Source organism: Herpailurus yagouaroundi, unplaced genomic scaffold, assembly GCF_014898765.1.
Source record: "Herpailurus yagouaroundi ecotype Mexico unplaced genomic scaffold, PumYag 67641, whole genome shotgun sequence".
Lineage (NCBI taxonomy): Eukaryota > Metazoa > Chordata > Mammalia > Carnivora > Felidae > Herpailurus > Herpailurus yagouaroundi.
This window is the reverse complement of record NW_024420442.1, coordinates 2276778-2293792: the sequence shown is the minus strand read 5'-3', so window position 1 is coordinate 2293792 and position 17015 is coordinate 2276778. Positions and strand designations below refer to the sequence as shown.

The following is a 17015-nucleotide window of genomic DNA, read 5'->3' as shown; positions in this document are numbered from 1 at the left end:
AGAGCAGGCAAACCCAGAGATACGGAACGTAGATTGGTGGTGGTCAGGGGCTGAGGGCTGACTGATCGGCATCGGGGAGAGGCTGCTGGTATACATGGGGTGTCTTCTTTGGGGGGGGGGCGGATAAAATGGTCCAAAATTAATTGTGATTGATGGTTGCACAGCTCTGGATATGCTAAAAACCATTGGATTGTGCATTTTAAGGGAGTGGGTTGTGAGGCATGTGAATTATAGCTCGACAAAGAGGAAACACATAAAAAAAAAAAAAGCACACTGGAGTTAAGTTTTCCAATGCCACACATGGAGGCAGATCTCTCTGTGGGACTCAGTCACCACTTCAACCAGGAGCTAGATAAACACACATGCACTTAGAGAGCGACCATTACGTGGTTGAGGGCTAGAAAAAAAGCCTTTATTGTAACTGGAACCAGATGAACAAAGCACTCTTGCTGGCCAACTCTCAGGAGAGGGGAAGAGCCTTTGACACAAACCCACTCCCCATCCCCAACCAACTTTTATTCTATTCCTGGCCCTTGCTGTTTTGATGGCTCAAGTGGTGTATTTTCGGCACAAGACCGAGACTGAAGGCAGCCCACCATTTTGTGGATCAGAACCCCAAAAGACGTAGCGGATTATTAATATTTTGAAGAGCTTGGAAATGCCTATTACTCCAATATGCCGCTCAGATTCTTCACCTCCGATAAAACTAGTATTTAGACATGAGAAGCCTGGGTTGTTACACTGACCTATTTAGTTTGTTGATTAACCAGTGACTCATCTCTAGTCCCACGATACGGAGGTCAAGGTTCCAAGGCTATTGCGACCGCAGCTGCTTTCTATTTCAGTTTTAAGAAGATGTTTACACGATGTATATAGGCAGGCAAATCACATAAACATGGTCACAATAACAATCCCGTCCACAGAGACGATGCCACTGGCGACAGCTGGTTACCAGGAGAGTTTGCGTGGACTTAGGTTCTCTCCGGGTTGTCACCGCAGCGATAAACAAACACTATCAGGGATGACTTATTCCGGTTTTACAATGCTTTCAAAGACCTACCAAAACAGTTGCTTCCAGGGGGAACTGGATTCAAGCTTGACTGGAAAACAACCAGTATAGCAGAAATGTATTCTTTTGACGTGAGTTACTTTGTAGAGGCCGGGTCACTTCATGAAATCATTCAACTATATAAACAGTAATACCTAACACAGATCGTGATTCCAAACACACTTTCCTGGCTTCCTCTAGCCCAGCCCACCTGGTTCTCTACAGCTTGCTGCCCTTTGTCCGAAAGCTGGGAGAAATAAACCCTCGTGACACTGTGTCACGACCTGGGGGGACTCATTGGCCACAGGACACAAAATTATCCTTCAGGTTTCCCTTTTTTCCCCTGAGCCATCAATAGCCCAGGGCCGGTATTTCCACATAAGGTCTCTTATACTTGGTATTTCTCCATTCTTGGTCTTATCTAGGGGGTTAGGGCCTCATAATTAGATTGCTGCACTAGCTAATTGGTTTCCACATTTCTATCTCCCTCTGCCTCAGACACATCTGACAGCAATGTAAAGTTTTAAATATCTAAACGTAAGAGTGAATCAAGTGATCTGTCTAAAAACCTTTGACTGGCTCCCCCATGTTTCCTGAGTAAAGTCCAAACACCGTCAGCCTGCCATTCAAGGCCTTCCACCATCTAGGTCCGTGTTTTCATTCTAGGTTTATATCCTCTACTACTCCCTTGAACAAAACTCGTCTCCTCGACACCCCCTGAACTCCCGCTATTTCGTTTTGCACTTCTGTGCACGATGTTCCTTCTGCCTGGAGTGCCCTCTCATCCTTAAGAGCCTGTCCAGGGCTTCCTTTTGTCCACAAAGCCATCCCTGAACACCATAATCCATAGCGATCTCTCATTCCTTGAATGTGATGAAAGGTAAGGACAGTGTGGCTCTGTTGGCAAATGCTCAGGTAGGACTTTTCTGGTCTCAGGTTGTCAATTCTTGTGTTATGTAATCTTGTGTGTATCTTGCCTCCGCAACTACACTGCAAGCTCCTTGAGCACACGGACCAGTTATGTTACTTTAAAAAATTACCCATGGTACAGAACACTGTGGTGGGGGCCGTGATATGGGGCCAGCTGTCGACTAAAGACCACTGAAATGTCCCCAAGAAGCCTCATTCTAGGTGACGGCTCCTTACACACACATACCAAATCTAATCACTTTAAACGTGAAACTAACTCTACGGGTTACTCCAAGATATGAAGGAATTACAAACTGCGTCTGGAACACTTCTGAATCCCCTATGAAAGTACAAAGGTAACCTTCAATAAATAATGTCATGCTCCCCTCAAAGCTTCAAAAGGACATGTAAAGAAAAATGGCCAGCCAGGAGCATAATCCCTAAGATTTACTTGATCACAAAGCATTTAAAAAAGCCAAGGCTCCATGCAATTCATTTCTATTTCAGTGTCTTTTTTTTTTTTCTCTGCAAAATAGGCTAAACTAGATAAGGAAAATATGTCTAGAACCTGAAGTTTACATGAAAGCCGGTCAAAATGACGTGGGTAATTCCAGCAAAAGAAGTTCATTACATCTTGGTTTCTCTTGAATGATTTAGGCAGTCTGAGAGGTCTTCGTGGTTAGAAATGTAATCCCTAGCTAGCAGTCGCTAAGTCTGCGGTGGGTGTGTGTCCTGACCCCCACCTGCCAAAATGCTGCAACCATCAAGTTCTATCAAAATACGTGCCAATCTTGCAAACTGGAAAAAAAGAGTCATTACAAAATGCCTACCTGCCTCTGCTGCTTTGAAAGCTCTGAAGTTGCAAAGGGTGCACTCACTGTGAATTCGCAGGAATGTTTTATCTAGCTTTGTGGATGGCCCCTGATGACGAAACCCTGGCAACAGATGCCGCCTTCCTAGGGAAACCTATGTCATATATGAACCCTCGTCCTGCAAGTCGGAGAGAGCCCGCCTTGATTACCTACCCAGCTTCGCTGGATCAAAACTTGAAGGAACGGTTAAGTGTTGGTATTTCTAGGTACAGCCTTTCCTTGTGGAAGTCTCCGCTTTAAGTAACAATTTTGTCTCCTGGAGCCTCGCCTTGAATGCCAGCAGGCAGATTTCAAGTGCCCTCCCCACTTTGAAATATCCATGTTTTCTGGAAATCTGATCACTTTTGTGCTCTCCAAGGACTAGCATGATCATGCCGTGGGCTCCTCGTCAAGAAAAATGCTAAGTTCAAAGTATTGCTTCCTTCACTTCTAATTACAAATAAGTTTTACCTTTTATTGTGTTCCATTATACAATTTTACATAGTACCATGGTTACTGTAAGCGATAATTAAGCAAACTGAATTCACGTTGTTGAGCTCTGCTTCTCCGTATATAGATTTACCTAAAAAAGTACAAACCGAGCACAGTGGTGCAATTTACCAGGCACTTTCAAGTTGCTTAGATATTTACAAATATGTAAGCACCCTGTTTGAAAGCATGAAAATTTTGGTGTCAGGAAGAAACACTCCATGTGTATCACATCTTTACATTGGAACGTTTGCACAGCTCCACTCATTCCTGAGAAAGGTCAGTCTCGTTTTCACTTTACAGTTGCACGTCCTCATATTTCAGCAGTGTATCTTGGGGAACCATAACCTCTGTCACTCGACGTACCGCTAATGGCACAAAATACATGTAACGTGTTTCTCATCCAAGGGGAATGTATTGTGTCTTCTTGTAATATCTAAAACAAACAAAAGAAACGTACGTGTTTATCACGAGGCATAATGGCCGCTGTCAAGAAAGTATGTGTATATGAAATTACAGGCATATTTCAATTTGTCACTGACACTTAGCTATTTAAAATGACATAAAGCAGAAAGAGCAAAGGATAACGTTACCGACTTAAGTCTTCAAAGCTGTATTACAAAGGCCGCATATTAAAAAAGCAGAAAAGATCTGGTTACTCATTTGGAAAAACAAAAGACTGTGAAATGCAAAATTCAAGAAAAAGTGAGAGGTAATGCGATCTTGAAAATATTTTTTAACGAATACTCATAACAAGAGCTCTAAACAGTGGCTCTCAGAATCACCCGTAGGGCGTTTCAAACACACAGATACCTGTGCTCCTTCCCGAGAGACTTGGAAAATAATATCCAGTAAAGTCACAAGTGCGTATTTTTTTTCGAAAGATACACTACAATTACATAAGCTGATCGATGCAGAGGATTTTTCATGGAAATGAAGAACTCCATACATACAAAATATAAACTTTATATCCCATGAGTATATAAACATATATATTCATATTGATACAGATATTTAAAAAATTTTTCCATTTTGTGTGACCAAAAGCAACAGAAAGCTCCTGCCTGGATTAGATGGAAGAAAAGAATACCATACACATCACATCTGACCTCCTTACTATGCGATCCCCACTTAGATCTCAAGCTTTCGATACTTGGTTCTCAAGTCAGCTTTTGAAAATTCAGTATTAAGCCCACAAACTGGTCTCTGGTGACAGCAATGAGTCACATCGTTTGTGTTGCTACAAATCACGTCTTGTAGAAACTCCATAATAATTTCCTCTTACAAAATTTGTAACTCATGACACTAATCTGAGAGCCAAGCAGAGGTTGGAGGGATGACTAATTATTTATCCACACCTGTCAGATGTGATAAGCCAATATGGGACTCATTGCATAGAAAACAAAACATAGAGTTGGTAGCACTCTAACTCATTAAGAAATCTGCAATTATGGGGCACCGGGGTGGCTCAGCCGGTTAAGCGTCCGACTCTTGATTTCGGCTCAGGTCACGATCTCATGATTTGTGAGATCGAGCCCCATGTCAGGCTCTGTGTTGACGGCTCAGAGGCTGCTTGGGATTCACTCTCTCCCTCTCTCTGTCCCTCCCCATTTTGTTCTCTCTCTTTCCCTCTCTCTCTCAAAAATAAACTTAAAAATGGATTTGCAATTAATAGTTTTTTAACTTTAGTTTTTTAAAAAATGTTTATTTACTTTGAGAGAGAGAGAGGGAGCGCAAGTGTGGACAGAGAAGGGGCAGAGAGAGAGAGAGAGAGAGAGAGAGAGAGAGAGAGAGAATCCCAAGCAGGATCCATGCTGTCAGCGTAGAGCCTGACAGGGGACTCGATCTCACGAACCGTGAGATCATGACCTGAGCCGAAATCAAGGGCTGGAGGCTTATACTGGATTCGACTCCTGAAATCATTATTGCACTATATGCTAGCTTGGATGTAAATATAAATAAGTAAATAAATGAGTTGGAGGCTTAACCGACTGAGTCACCCAGGTGCCCCTGCAATTAATAGTTTTAAGATAATATAAACCCCCTTTTCAGAGTCAAAAGCTTGAAGAAGTTCTAAAAATAACTGTATATTGTGGTATACTGTAACAGATTATACCGAAAAGGGCCAAGGAATCTCCAGGCCATATATCTTTTGTCAAGTCATCATTTATGGAGCACAACAGAATAATTTATATGTCACAACACAGCTACACTTTATTTTATTTTGTATTATTTTATTTTCCTTTGGGAAATAACGTATGCCAAAGTGTGACTAAAAAAAAGGCTCTCTTTTATGGAGAAAAAAAAGGCTCTCTTTCCTTCTAATAGGAAAGCCTGAATTATAAAAACTCACTATAAAGTCAACATTTACTCAAAACGAGGCACACCTAAATATGATGCATTAGGACAGGACAGCTCACGTAAATATACACCAATAGAAACTAAGATTTTTCTTGGTTATCTATCAATGTATAATGTCAAGGATCTAAAATACAGGTCTCTACAACTAAATAAAATAACCACGGCTTATGGGAATTAAATGAGAGATGGGAAACAGGACAGTAGATTTGTAAGATCCATACTTCAGGGGGAAAAGAACTTTATTACAGTGACTGCTCTAAATCTCTTGATCACCGTAATAGCAGTAAATTGAATAATTTGTTCTCAGTTTGAGTGATTTAGAGTTCAAGGCTAAGTCATGCAGTTGCATGCAAATCAAGTAACCGCAATAGACTATACACTGGCTTAAAGCAACGTGTGTCATTGTTGTGTCTTTTGTGAAGAACTTTCTGCTGATTTTCTATGGATTATGAAGAATAGAAACCCATACACTGGACAGCTCCTAGGAACAGATCATGTAGTTACTTGATAAAAATACGCTTCTGAACAGTGATGGTAAAGAAAGGTATATCCCTAGGGGCGCCTGGGTGGCGCAGTCGGTTAAGCGTCCGACTTCAGCCAGGTCACGATCTCACGGTCCGTGAGTTCGAGCCCCGCGTCGGGCTCTGGGCTGATGGCTCGGAGCCTGGAGCCTGTTTCCGATTCTGTGTCTCCCTCTCTCTCTGCCCCTCCCCCGTTCATGCTCTGTCTCTGTCTGTCCCATAAATAAATAAAAACGTTGAAAAAAAAATTAAAAAAAAAAAAAAAAAGAAAGGTATATCCCTACACTTCTGAGCTTGAGATACAGACAACAGGGGCCCCTGAGTGGCATATCAGTATGTTAAGCGTCTCTTACTTTAGGCTCAGGTCATGATCTCATGGTTTGTGGGTTCGAGCCCCACGATTGAGCCTGCTTGTGATTCTCTCTCCCTCTTCCCCTTCCCAGCTCTCTCTCAAAAAACAAAACAAACAAAAAAAAAAAAAAAAAAAAAAGGAAGAAGAAGAAAGAAAATGAGACTCCTGGTCATTCAATGCAACCTTGTGCTAACTAAATTTCCCACAGCCTTCCCTAAAGGGAAGCATACAAAATAAATTTGGAGAGGGAGAGCTTGATTCAAAGTCAACTAGCCTGTTTTCCTAGAAATATCTCTTCTTTTCCTCATCATTTCCATGCAGTTCTTTGGACACTAGCCACTGCTGGCTTATTCGTAAGTACACCCTTGGTGTGACAATCTCATCTGGGGGAATGCCTTCATCAAGCAATCACTGAAATGCAGCTACCAGGACAGAGAAGGTTCTGGAACCAGCTTTAAGAATGTGTTCTCAGGGTGCCTGGGTGGTGCAGTCAGTTAAGCGTCTGATTGGCTCTGGTCATGATCTCACGGTTCGTGGGTTCAAGTTCTGTGTCCAGCCCAGAGCCTGCTTTGGATTCTGTGCCGCACCCCCCCACCCCCCCCACCCCTCCCCCAGTCACAGTCTGTCTCTCTCTCTCTCAAAAATAAACAAACAGAAAAAAATTAAAGAAGAAAAAAAAAAGAATGTGTTCTCTAAAGAAGGGTTGTAGTTTCCCTTGTTTCTTTTAAGAAGTCTTAATTCCTTAAAAATTCAGAGTCTGAAGAATTTCTGAAGCAAGTATTTATCTTATTGGGTGTTTTCATTAGTGAGGATATGAAGGTGACTTTAATAATAAGCTTACTAGGCTCGGTCACTGAGGGACGAGACCATAAGGCTAAGACTTTTACAAACATGTTGAAGATGTTAAAATACTTAAAGTAAGTGGTCAGGGTTCTAGCATAAAAATTCTGACGTTTAGGGGCCCCTGGGGGGCTCAGTCGGTTGAGCGTCCGGCTTCAGCTCAGGTCACGATCTCAAGGTTCTCGAGTTCGAGCCCCACATCGGGCTCTGTGCTGTCAGTGCGGAGCCCGCTTTGGATCCTCTGTCTCCCTCTCTCTGCTCCTCCCCTGCTTGCGCTTTCTCAGAAACACATAAACTCAAAAACAAAAAATAACCTAGGAATACGCTGGCTTTAGGATAAATAGGTGTATAAAAGTCCTAACAACTTAATTGTGATGTAATGTGGCTGGAAGTGGCGAACAGGTCTCGACTTCCCTATTTTTTAGGTTGTGGTTTTAATAAAGCAGCTGCAATTGTCAGGAACACTTAGTCATAGATGAAAATGCTAAGAAGTTTTATGAAAACAGAGTTTTGGGTAGGCTGTTCAGGCATTAAGACAATTCTCAGGTTTTGGAAGCCTCTCAGAACGTCACCTAAACTATAGTTTCTTATGGCTGAGACAGGGATATTTTTTTTTTTTAAGTGTTTTTTTATTTTATTTTTGACAGAGAGAGAGAGAGAGAGAGAGAGACAGAGCATGAGTGGGGGAGGGGCAGAGAGAGAGGGGGAGACACAGAATCCAAAGCAGGCTCCAGGCTCTGAGCTGTCAGCACAGAGCCCGATGCGGGGCTCGAACTCAGGAACCACGAGATCATGACCTGAGCCCAAGTCGGACGCTCAACCGACTGAGCCACCCAGGTGTTTTTTGTTTTTTTGTTTTTGTTTTTGTTTTTTTAAAGACAGGGATATTCTTTTAGGGATTTGCCTCCCGTGCTCATCATTTCACTTCTTGAGAGACTCTTACCCATGTTTACAGTAGAGCAGGTCAGATTTGCTCAGCTCATTACTTTCAGTAGCACTGTGGCCCAAAGAACAAAATGGCTAATGACCGATAATTGCTTTAGCAACTGCTTCAGATAATGACTTCCAAGGCCATTTGCATTATATCATTGAAACGATTAAAGACAGTAGGAGCAAATGTGAGAATACCGACGGGATCATTTCAAGGGAATACATTTCGAACTAACAGATTCGGCTGAGTAACACTTCAGGGGCCCCAGATCATGTTTTCATGTTCAACCACCCTAAGACTTGCCTGCTCGTGGATAATGTCAGACAATTCTTTTACCATGTCTCTGAAATTTGACTTTAGCCCTTCATGGTATTCAATTTGATCCTCTTTAATTAGCCGCTCATTTAGCTCAAGTGCAATGCTGCATGCCTGTATGAATTTCCTGCAGACAAAAAGCAAAGACAGTAAGGGTTTCGTCATTTATTCCTACAAAGTCTCACGGACCGTCAATTTGATATTCACTTTAACCATGGCTTGCCTAGAAGGAAAATTAGAATCCTGTATTTGCTCACTGCTACTCTTTGCTGATGCTACTTCTTAAGCCTGAAATACCTTTTCCTTTCTTTCCCACCTTTCCCTTCTGGTTTCTTACTTTCTTTAAAACCTGGCTCAAAACGCAGGCCTTCTAGAAAGCCTATTTGCTCCGTCACTTGATCTTGTATCAGCTAACGTTTATTGTGCTCACGTTAATTTGCATGTGTAGACAATGAGTCGTGCATTCAATTCAAAAGTAATTTATTTGGGGTTAGTATGTACCCAGTACAGTACTGGGTGCCACAGGTAAGAGTTATCTGCCCTGTGCTGGGAGCGGGGACAAAGATTGCGGGGGCGGGGAGGAGTGAAATCGGTGAAGGAGATTGAGAGGTACAAACACTTGTTATAAAATGAATAAGTCACAGAGATGAAAAGTACAGCATAGGCAATGTAGTCAATAATGTTGTAATAACGTTGTATGCTGACAGATGGTGTGACCGTACTTCCCGCGGGGAGCACTGAGTAATATATAGAATTGTCAAATCAGTGCGTCATAGGCCTGAAACTAATAACACTGCATGTCAGCTACACTTCAATAATGTTAAAAAAAGTGGGGACAGTTGATGACTCATTGTAAAAGCCTTTCTCCATCATTTCAGGTGTTTATATATTTAAATGTCCACAATCGGGGTGCAGGTCTTAGGGGGCAAAGTACCTCACTGCCCATTTGCTTTGTATCCCTATCATAGCAACTAGTAGAATCTTTCTGCACATGCCAGGCATTAATAAATACTGGTGAATGAGTGATTACTGGTTACTCTGCAACCTGGAAGGGCTGAGAACACACAGACAGGAAAAGTAAATGAAATAAACCAGCAGCAAACGAGTGGATAAGTTCTCTTTCTCCTTGGTGTGTTTTACTCAACCCGTCTCTCTTATTCTGAATATAAACTCTACATATTAAACAGATTTGTAATGCAAGACCATTCAGACATGCCTGGGGATGCTCAACTCAAGCCCTGGACCAGCAGAATCCCAATTGGAACTAAGAACACAAGATAGGAGGGGCGCCTGGGTGGCTCAGTCAGTTGAGCGTCCGACTTGGGCTCAGGTCATGATCTCGCGGTTCCTGAGTTCGAGCCCCATGTTGGGCTCTGTGCTGACAGCTCAGAGTCTGGAGCCTGTTTCAGATTCTGTGTCTCCCTCTCTGTCTCTGCCCCTCCCCTGCTCGTGCTCTGTCTCTCTCTCTCTCTCTCTCTCTCTCTCTCTCTCTCTCTCTCAAAAAGTAAACATTAAAAAGAAATTAAAAAAAAATAAAGTACCATTAGAGGGTCACTTAGCTATTGTAAAAAAGAACAGAATGTCTTTTTTTGGAAGGATACCATTTGGTGAATATTTTGGTTTCTATGAAGAAGAAAATGGAGTAAAAGATAGAGGTCTAAAGGGAAAATGACAAAGCACTTACCTAAACATGTCTTTCAACTCATTTACTTTCTTTGGTGGATACTTGCTAGCTTGACTATCATTTAAGAAAGCTCTTGCATATGCTAATGGACCAGCATTTACCTAAATTACAAAGGGAGAAAAATAAGAGAGCTGTTAGAATGTAATCAAAAAGAAATGTCTACATTTCTCTATTATTTTTTTAAGATTTTATTTTTTCTTTTTAAGGAATCTCTACACCCGACATGGGGCTTGAACTCACAACTCCAAGATCAACAGTCGAGATCAAGAGTCACACACTCCACTGACTGAGCCAGCCAGGTGCCTCTGCACTTCTCCTTAAAAAAAAAGAAAAAAAATCCCTGGGGCGCCTGGGTAGCTCAGTCGGTTGAGCCTCTGACTTCGGCTCAGGTCATGATCTTGCACTCTGTCAGTTCGAGCCCCGTGTCGGGTTCTGTGCTGACAGCTGGGAGCCTGAAGCCTGCTTTGGATTCTGTTGTCTCTATCTCTCTCTGTCCCTCCCCAACTCATGCTCGTGCTCTCTCTCTCTCTCTCTCTCTTAAAAGAAATAAAAATTAAAAAGCCCCCTCGATGCATTAAAAATCTGTACCTGAGAACCATATTTACTATTCTTACTATAAGCTTATTAAAAAAAAACTGACTAAAGCCAATAATCTGCAAAGATCATATTCCAGTAAGATACTTAATGACTTCTGCTCTGTAAATACAGAGCTTGGCTGCAGTCAGAGGAGTTTATGTTAAAGTCTTCTACCATAACGCAAATTTTATGGCCGCTGAACATTTTTTTCGGTTAATCGAAAACTGCACAGGTGTTTGCACTCAGTAAGCGCAGAATACACACTGCGGTTCATGCTTGCTCTGTGCCCTCAGGAAAGCAAGCCTATCGAGAAACGTTTAAGACGTATTCAGCCACCGACATACCTGCACTGAGACACAACCCTGCAATTTCAGCTGCAGCTGAATCATGTCCACGTCGGCAGAGGAGCAAAGTTTTTTCAGCTCTGCCGTCTTATCTTTGATCTCATCAGTCGCGACATCAATGGGCTTTAAATGAATCTGCTGCTCGTAGTTTATAGGGATCCTCTTCTTCACGTACGGAAAGGAGTTTGAAGCTGTTAAAATGTTCAGATTGGTTGTGGTTATCTTTAAAAAATGATCCGTTCAAACGGCCAAGTCAAAGGAAAAAAAAAAAAATCCATGATGCTTAATTGCCCCCACCATGCTTTCTCTAGAAAGTACCGTAGGGTATCAGAAAGCACCGCAGTACTTCAGGATTGAGGGGGAAATTCTTTTTATCAGATACCCTAGAGCAATCGTGAATTACATATGGGGAAACTCTGGTATATAACATTGCCATGTCTGTGCAAGCTAGTGACAGAACAGCAGAAAAATGAAGGATTAAAATTTCAGTTCACACTTCCCTGCTGGCCACCTGCTACCTGTGTGTATCAAAAAGAAGCAAGTCAAACAAATGTTATCTCGCGAGGTCCTACTTACTGGTCAAGATGGTGCGGCGTTTACACTGTTCTTCTATGCAGCCTTGCTTTTTGCCTGATAATGTATAAGGAGCTTCAAAAACAAATCTGTTGATATTATGGTTTCTTTCAAACTCGGTCTTTCTTTCCGTGAGTTCTTTGTCATCAAAGTAGGGCTTCACATAAGTGACTTGGATATGAGCATATTTTGGATCGAGATCTTTAGCGTTCACCTATCAAGTAAGAAAGTTTGGCTTTTTTTTATTCAACGGAAGGGAAGAGCAGGTACAGGTAAGATAATAAACTCCTTGGAGATTACTTGAGGAACACTGTCATTAGGATTGTGCTCCCAACTGAATACACACCTGGAGGAGAGCTTTATTCTTTTCCTAAGGATCATTTCCTCCTGATTGTAAAGAAGTTACAGAAACTTACATGGAAATTACAGAAATGTAGGAAGATAATATAAATTGTAATCCTACCACTCAGCAAGGACCGTCATTCACATTTTCACGGATTTCCTTTCAATCTGTACTCTGTGCACACACATTTACAAAGCTGAGGTCACGCTAGATGCTGTTTCATACTCTGATTCTTTAAAAATACATTACAATGGTTAACTGTACATTTGAATTCTACCTCCATAAAAATAAGAATCTGGAGAGGATTCTGAGAAGGCAGGAGAGCACCAGAAATCTATCTTCCTACTTAGGCAACATTTACACGGGCAGAATCTGTCTGCTCTAACTATTTTGGAACTCTGGAGTCCACTGAAAGCTTGTAACTTGTAGGGGAAGGCCTGGATGGAAAATCGGAAAATCGCAAAATCGCAGTTAGGCTTGATTTTTGTCAATTTCAGCTCTTGGCACGACGGTAGCTACCCGTATCCTACCCCTCGGCCCCATGGCAGGCAGCTGTGCGCATGTTCCCGAAACAGCTTGCAGGAGCCAGGGTGGGCAAGAAGGACCCTGTCTTCCAAATATTGGGGACCTGTGCTCTGACTGCTGCTTCTGATTATAGAGGTACAAAGAGGATACAGCCATTTTCGTTATAATCCCCCACCCCTGGCTGAACTGACTTCCAGAGGATTTTTTTTTTAAGTTTGTTTGTTTATTTTGAGAGAGAGAGAGAGAGAGAGAGAGAGAGAGAGAGAGAGAGCACACACATGTGTGCAAGTAGGGGAGGGGCAGAGAGAGAGAGGGAGAGACAGAATCCTAAGCAGGCTCCAGGCTCTGAGCTGTCAGCACAGAGCCCGACACAGGGCCTGAACTCACAAACCATGAGATTATGACCTGAGCTGAGATCAACAGTTGGAGGCTTAACCAACTGAGCTACCCAAGTACCCCTGACTTCCAGGGGATTTAAAAGATCTCTCCCCTTTATTTTTCTTTTTCCCTCTTGGGAGCCAGACATTGAAGACTAGGGCACTCAAAATGAACTGCATAGAGGAGGGAAGTGAGAAACTCACTACACATGGCCAGGGGAAGGTGCAGGTTCAGAAAAGACCCGAGAAGACCCTGAATTTAGGCAGATCCGTGATACAGAGACAGCCTACGGCAATTAAAACAAAACCCAGCAAATCCTGGAAAAGGGGGAGAATCTGATTTCTGGAATGATCACAGGATCAGATCCAAATGTACAGTTTTCAACAAGAAAAAAAATCACCAGGCATCTAAAGAAACAGGAAAGTATGGCACATTCGGAGGGGAAAAATAAACCAACGGACACTTGTCTCCCCAAAAAGACCCGATAGCAGACCTACTAGAAAAAGACTTTAAAATAACTGTCTTGATCAAAGAACTAAAGGGAGCTGTGGAGAAAGTCAAGAAGACAATGTATGAACAAATGTCAACATCAATAAAGAGGTAGGAAACCTAACAAGAAACCAAACCAATTTTTGGAGCTGGAAAGCACGATAAATAAAATGAAAATTCACTAGGGGGATGCAAAGGCAGACTTGAGCGGACAGGAGTAATAGTCACAGAACCTGAAGATATGACAATCATGAGGAACATCACCCCGTGGACCAACACACACACTGTAGGAGTCCTGGAAAGGAAAAGAGATGGAAAGAGGCAGAGGTAATAGTTGAAGAAATAATGGGTGAAAACTTCCCAAATTTGATAAAAGGCAGGACTATAAACATCCAAGAAGATTCTGAGTAGGGTAAGTCAAAGAGACCCACACTGAGCCACGTTAAAACCAAACTGTCGGGGCGCCTGGGTGGCGCAGTCGGTTAGGCGTCCGACTTCGGCCAGGTCACGATCTCGCGGTCCGTGAGTTCGAGCCCCGCGTCAGGCTCTGGGCTAATGGCTCGGAGCCTGGAGCCTGTTTCCGATGCTGGGTCTCCCTCTCTCTCCGCCCCTCCCCCGTTCATGCTCTGTCTCTCTCTGTCCCAAAAATTAATAAAAAACGTTGAAAAAAAAACAAAACCAAACTGTCAAAGAGTTTTGGAAGAATCAAGAGAGAAGCGACTCATCACACATAATAAGGAAGTCTCAATACGATGATCAGATTTCTTATCAGAAACTTTGGAGGCCAGAAGGCAGTGGGTGAGTGTAGTCAAAGTGCTAAAGAAAAAAAAATCTGTCAACCAAGAATTCTGCATTTAAAAAAAAAAAAAATTTAAGTTTGTTTATTTTTGACAGAGACAGAGTGCGAGCATGAGCTGGGGAGGGGCAGAGAGAGAGAGGGAGACACAGAATCCGAAGCAGGCTCCAGGCTCCGAGCTGTCGGCACGGAGCCCGACGCGGGGCTCGAACCCATGATCCATGAGATCGTGACCTGGGCCGAAGTCGGACGCTCAACCGACTGAGCCACCCAGGCGCCCCAGAATTCTGTATTTGACAAAACTGCCCTTGAAAGTGGGAAAGAAATGAAGATAGTCCTCAGCAAAGAAAAGCTGAGGGAGTTTGTTGACACTAGAACCGTCCTACGTAAGATGCCACAGGAAGTCTTGCAGCTTGAGACGAAAGGACACCAGACGGTAACCTGAAGCGGCGTGAAGAAATAAAGACCTCAGTAAAGGTAAATCCGTGGGCAATTATAATAGCTCATGTTATTGTGACAATGGTATGTAACTCCATTTTTTGCTTTCTACATAATTTAAGAGACAAATACATTAAAAAATTATTGGTCTAAAAGCTAGTATTGTTGCAAGTTTGGCTTGTAACTTAAAAATTTCGTTTTCTACAGACTTTAAGAGACTAACGTATTAAATCATTAGCTTATGGTTTTGGGACACACAAAACATGTAATTCTACAACATCACCAACAGAAAGGGGTAGGGAAGGAGCTGTTAAAGAAGCAGATTTCTTGGTATGCTATGGAAATTAAACTGGTATAAATTTGAATTAGAGTGGTATGACTTTAGGATGTTAAATATCATCCCCATGAAAACCATAAAAATATACTTAAAGGATATAGTCAAAAGGAAATGGGAGACAAATGTAACCATTCCACTGTAAAAAAAAAATCAATTAAACCAAAAGACAGTAATGCAAAAAAATGAGAGACAAAAAAGCTATAAGGCACATAAGAAAACAAATAGCAGAAGGAAAGAACCCTCTCCTTATCAGTAATTACTTGAAATGTGAATGGATTAAAATGTAATCAAAAGGGAGGTTTGCAGAATGGATAAGAAATTATGATCCAACTATGTGTGCTCTACAAGAGATTTATTTTAGGTCCAAAGACACACATGGGCTGAAAGTGAAAAACAGAAAAAGATATTCCATGCATACAGTAACCAAAAGAGAGCAGGAGTGAATATACTCATATTGAACAAAGTAGACTTTAAATTTTTAAAGGTCACAAGAGACAAAAAAAAAAAAAGGACATTGTACAGTGATAATAGGTTCAATGCAGCAAGAAGATAAAACAATCATAAACATCTACACATCTAATAACAGACCATCAAAACATGTAAAGCAAAAATTGACAGAGTGCAAAGGAGAAACAGTTTTACAGTAATACTTGGAGGCTGTAGCACCCCACTCTCAATACCAGATACAGCAAGCAGACAGAAGGTAAGTAAGGAAGTAGGGGACCTGAACAACACACTTAACCAAGTACAACTCACAGACGTATACAGAACACTCTACTCAGCGATAATATGCATTCTTCTCAAGTGTACATGGGACATTTTCCAAGATAGGTTGAATGTTAGGCCACAAATGAGTCTCAATAGATTCAAAAAGACAGATACCATAGAAAGTATCTTCTCTGACCATGAAGGGATGAAGTTAGAAGTCAATAACAGAAGTAAAATAGGAAAGTTCATAATTTTGTGGGAGTTAAACACTTAAAAATCAATGGTTCAAAGAAAAACAATCACAAGGGAAGTTGGGACATACTTAGAGAGTAATGAAAATGAAATCACAACATACCAAAGCTTACAGGACACAGAAAAAGCAGCGCTAAGGAGGAGACTTATAAACACAACATTACAAAACAGGAAAGGTCTTAAATCAACAACACGACTTTACAACTTAAGGAACTAGAAAGAGAGGAACTAAACCCAAAGCTAGCAGAAGGATGGAAATAAAGGTTAAGCAGAGATCAATGAAATAGAAAATAGGAAAATAGAGAAAAGCAATGAAACCAAAGGTCAGTTCTTTGAAAAGATCAATGAAGTTGACAAATCTTTAACTAGATGGACTAAGAAAAAAAAAAGGACACTCAAAATTGCTAAAATAGGAACTGAAAATAAGGACATCACTACCAAATCTACAGAACTAAAAAAGAGTGTAAGAGTACTATGCACAACTGTATGCCATCAAATGAAATAACCTAGATGAAATGAACAAATTCCTAGAAACACACAGCCTACCAAGACTAAACCATGCAAACAAAATAGAAAACTCTGGATAGCGCTATAACTAGTGAGGAGATTGAATCCATAATCAAACATTGTCTGATGGAAAAAAAGCTCTGACCTGATGTCTTCACTGATGAAGTCTACCAAACACTTAAAGAACTACTACCAATTCTCAGACTCTTCTAAGAAACTGAAGAGGAGGGAACACGCCCTGACTCATTCTGTGATGTCAGCATTACTCTGAAACCAAAGCCAGACAAAGTTGGTACAAAGAAAATCTACAGACTAGCATCCCTTACGAACGCTGCTGCAAAAATCCTCGACAGAATATTGGCAAACAGAATTCCACGGCATATTAAAAAGGATTATATGCCATGACCAAGTAGGATCTACTCCTGGAATGCAAGGATGGTTCAACATA

At 41.6% G+C, this 17015-nt stretch overlaps 1 protein-coding gene across 1 annotated transcript in view; it reads right to left on the bottom strand.

Moving 5' to 3' along the window:
- Positions 1 to 390: 390 nt before the first annotated feature.
- The window catches only part of DOCK11 (dedicator of cytokinesis 11), a gene marked incomplete at its 5' end in the record, with an annotated part of 155565 nt that continues 138940 nt past the window's right edge, over positions 391 to 17015 (bottom strand). The window contains 5 exons of the mRNA XM_040467960.1: positions 391 to 3733; positions 8606 to 8744; positions 10302 to 10402; positions 11222 to 11412; positions 11798 to 12008. Coding sequence (XP_040323894.1) covers positions 3611 to 3733; positions 8606 to 8744; positions 10302 to 10402; positions 11222 to 11412; positions 11798 to 12008 — 765 coding nt within the window. The remainder of the gene's footprint in view (positions 3734 to 8605; positions 8745 to 10301; positions 10403 to 11221; positions 11413 to 11797; positions 12009 to 17015) is intronic.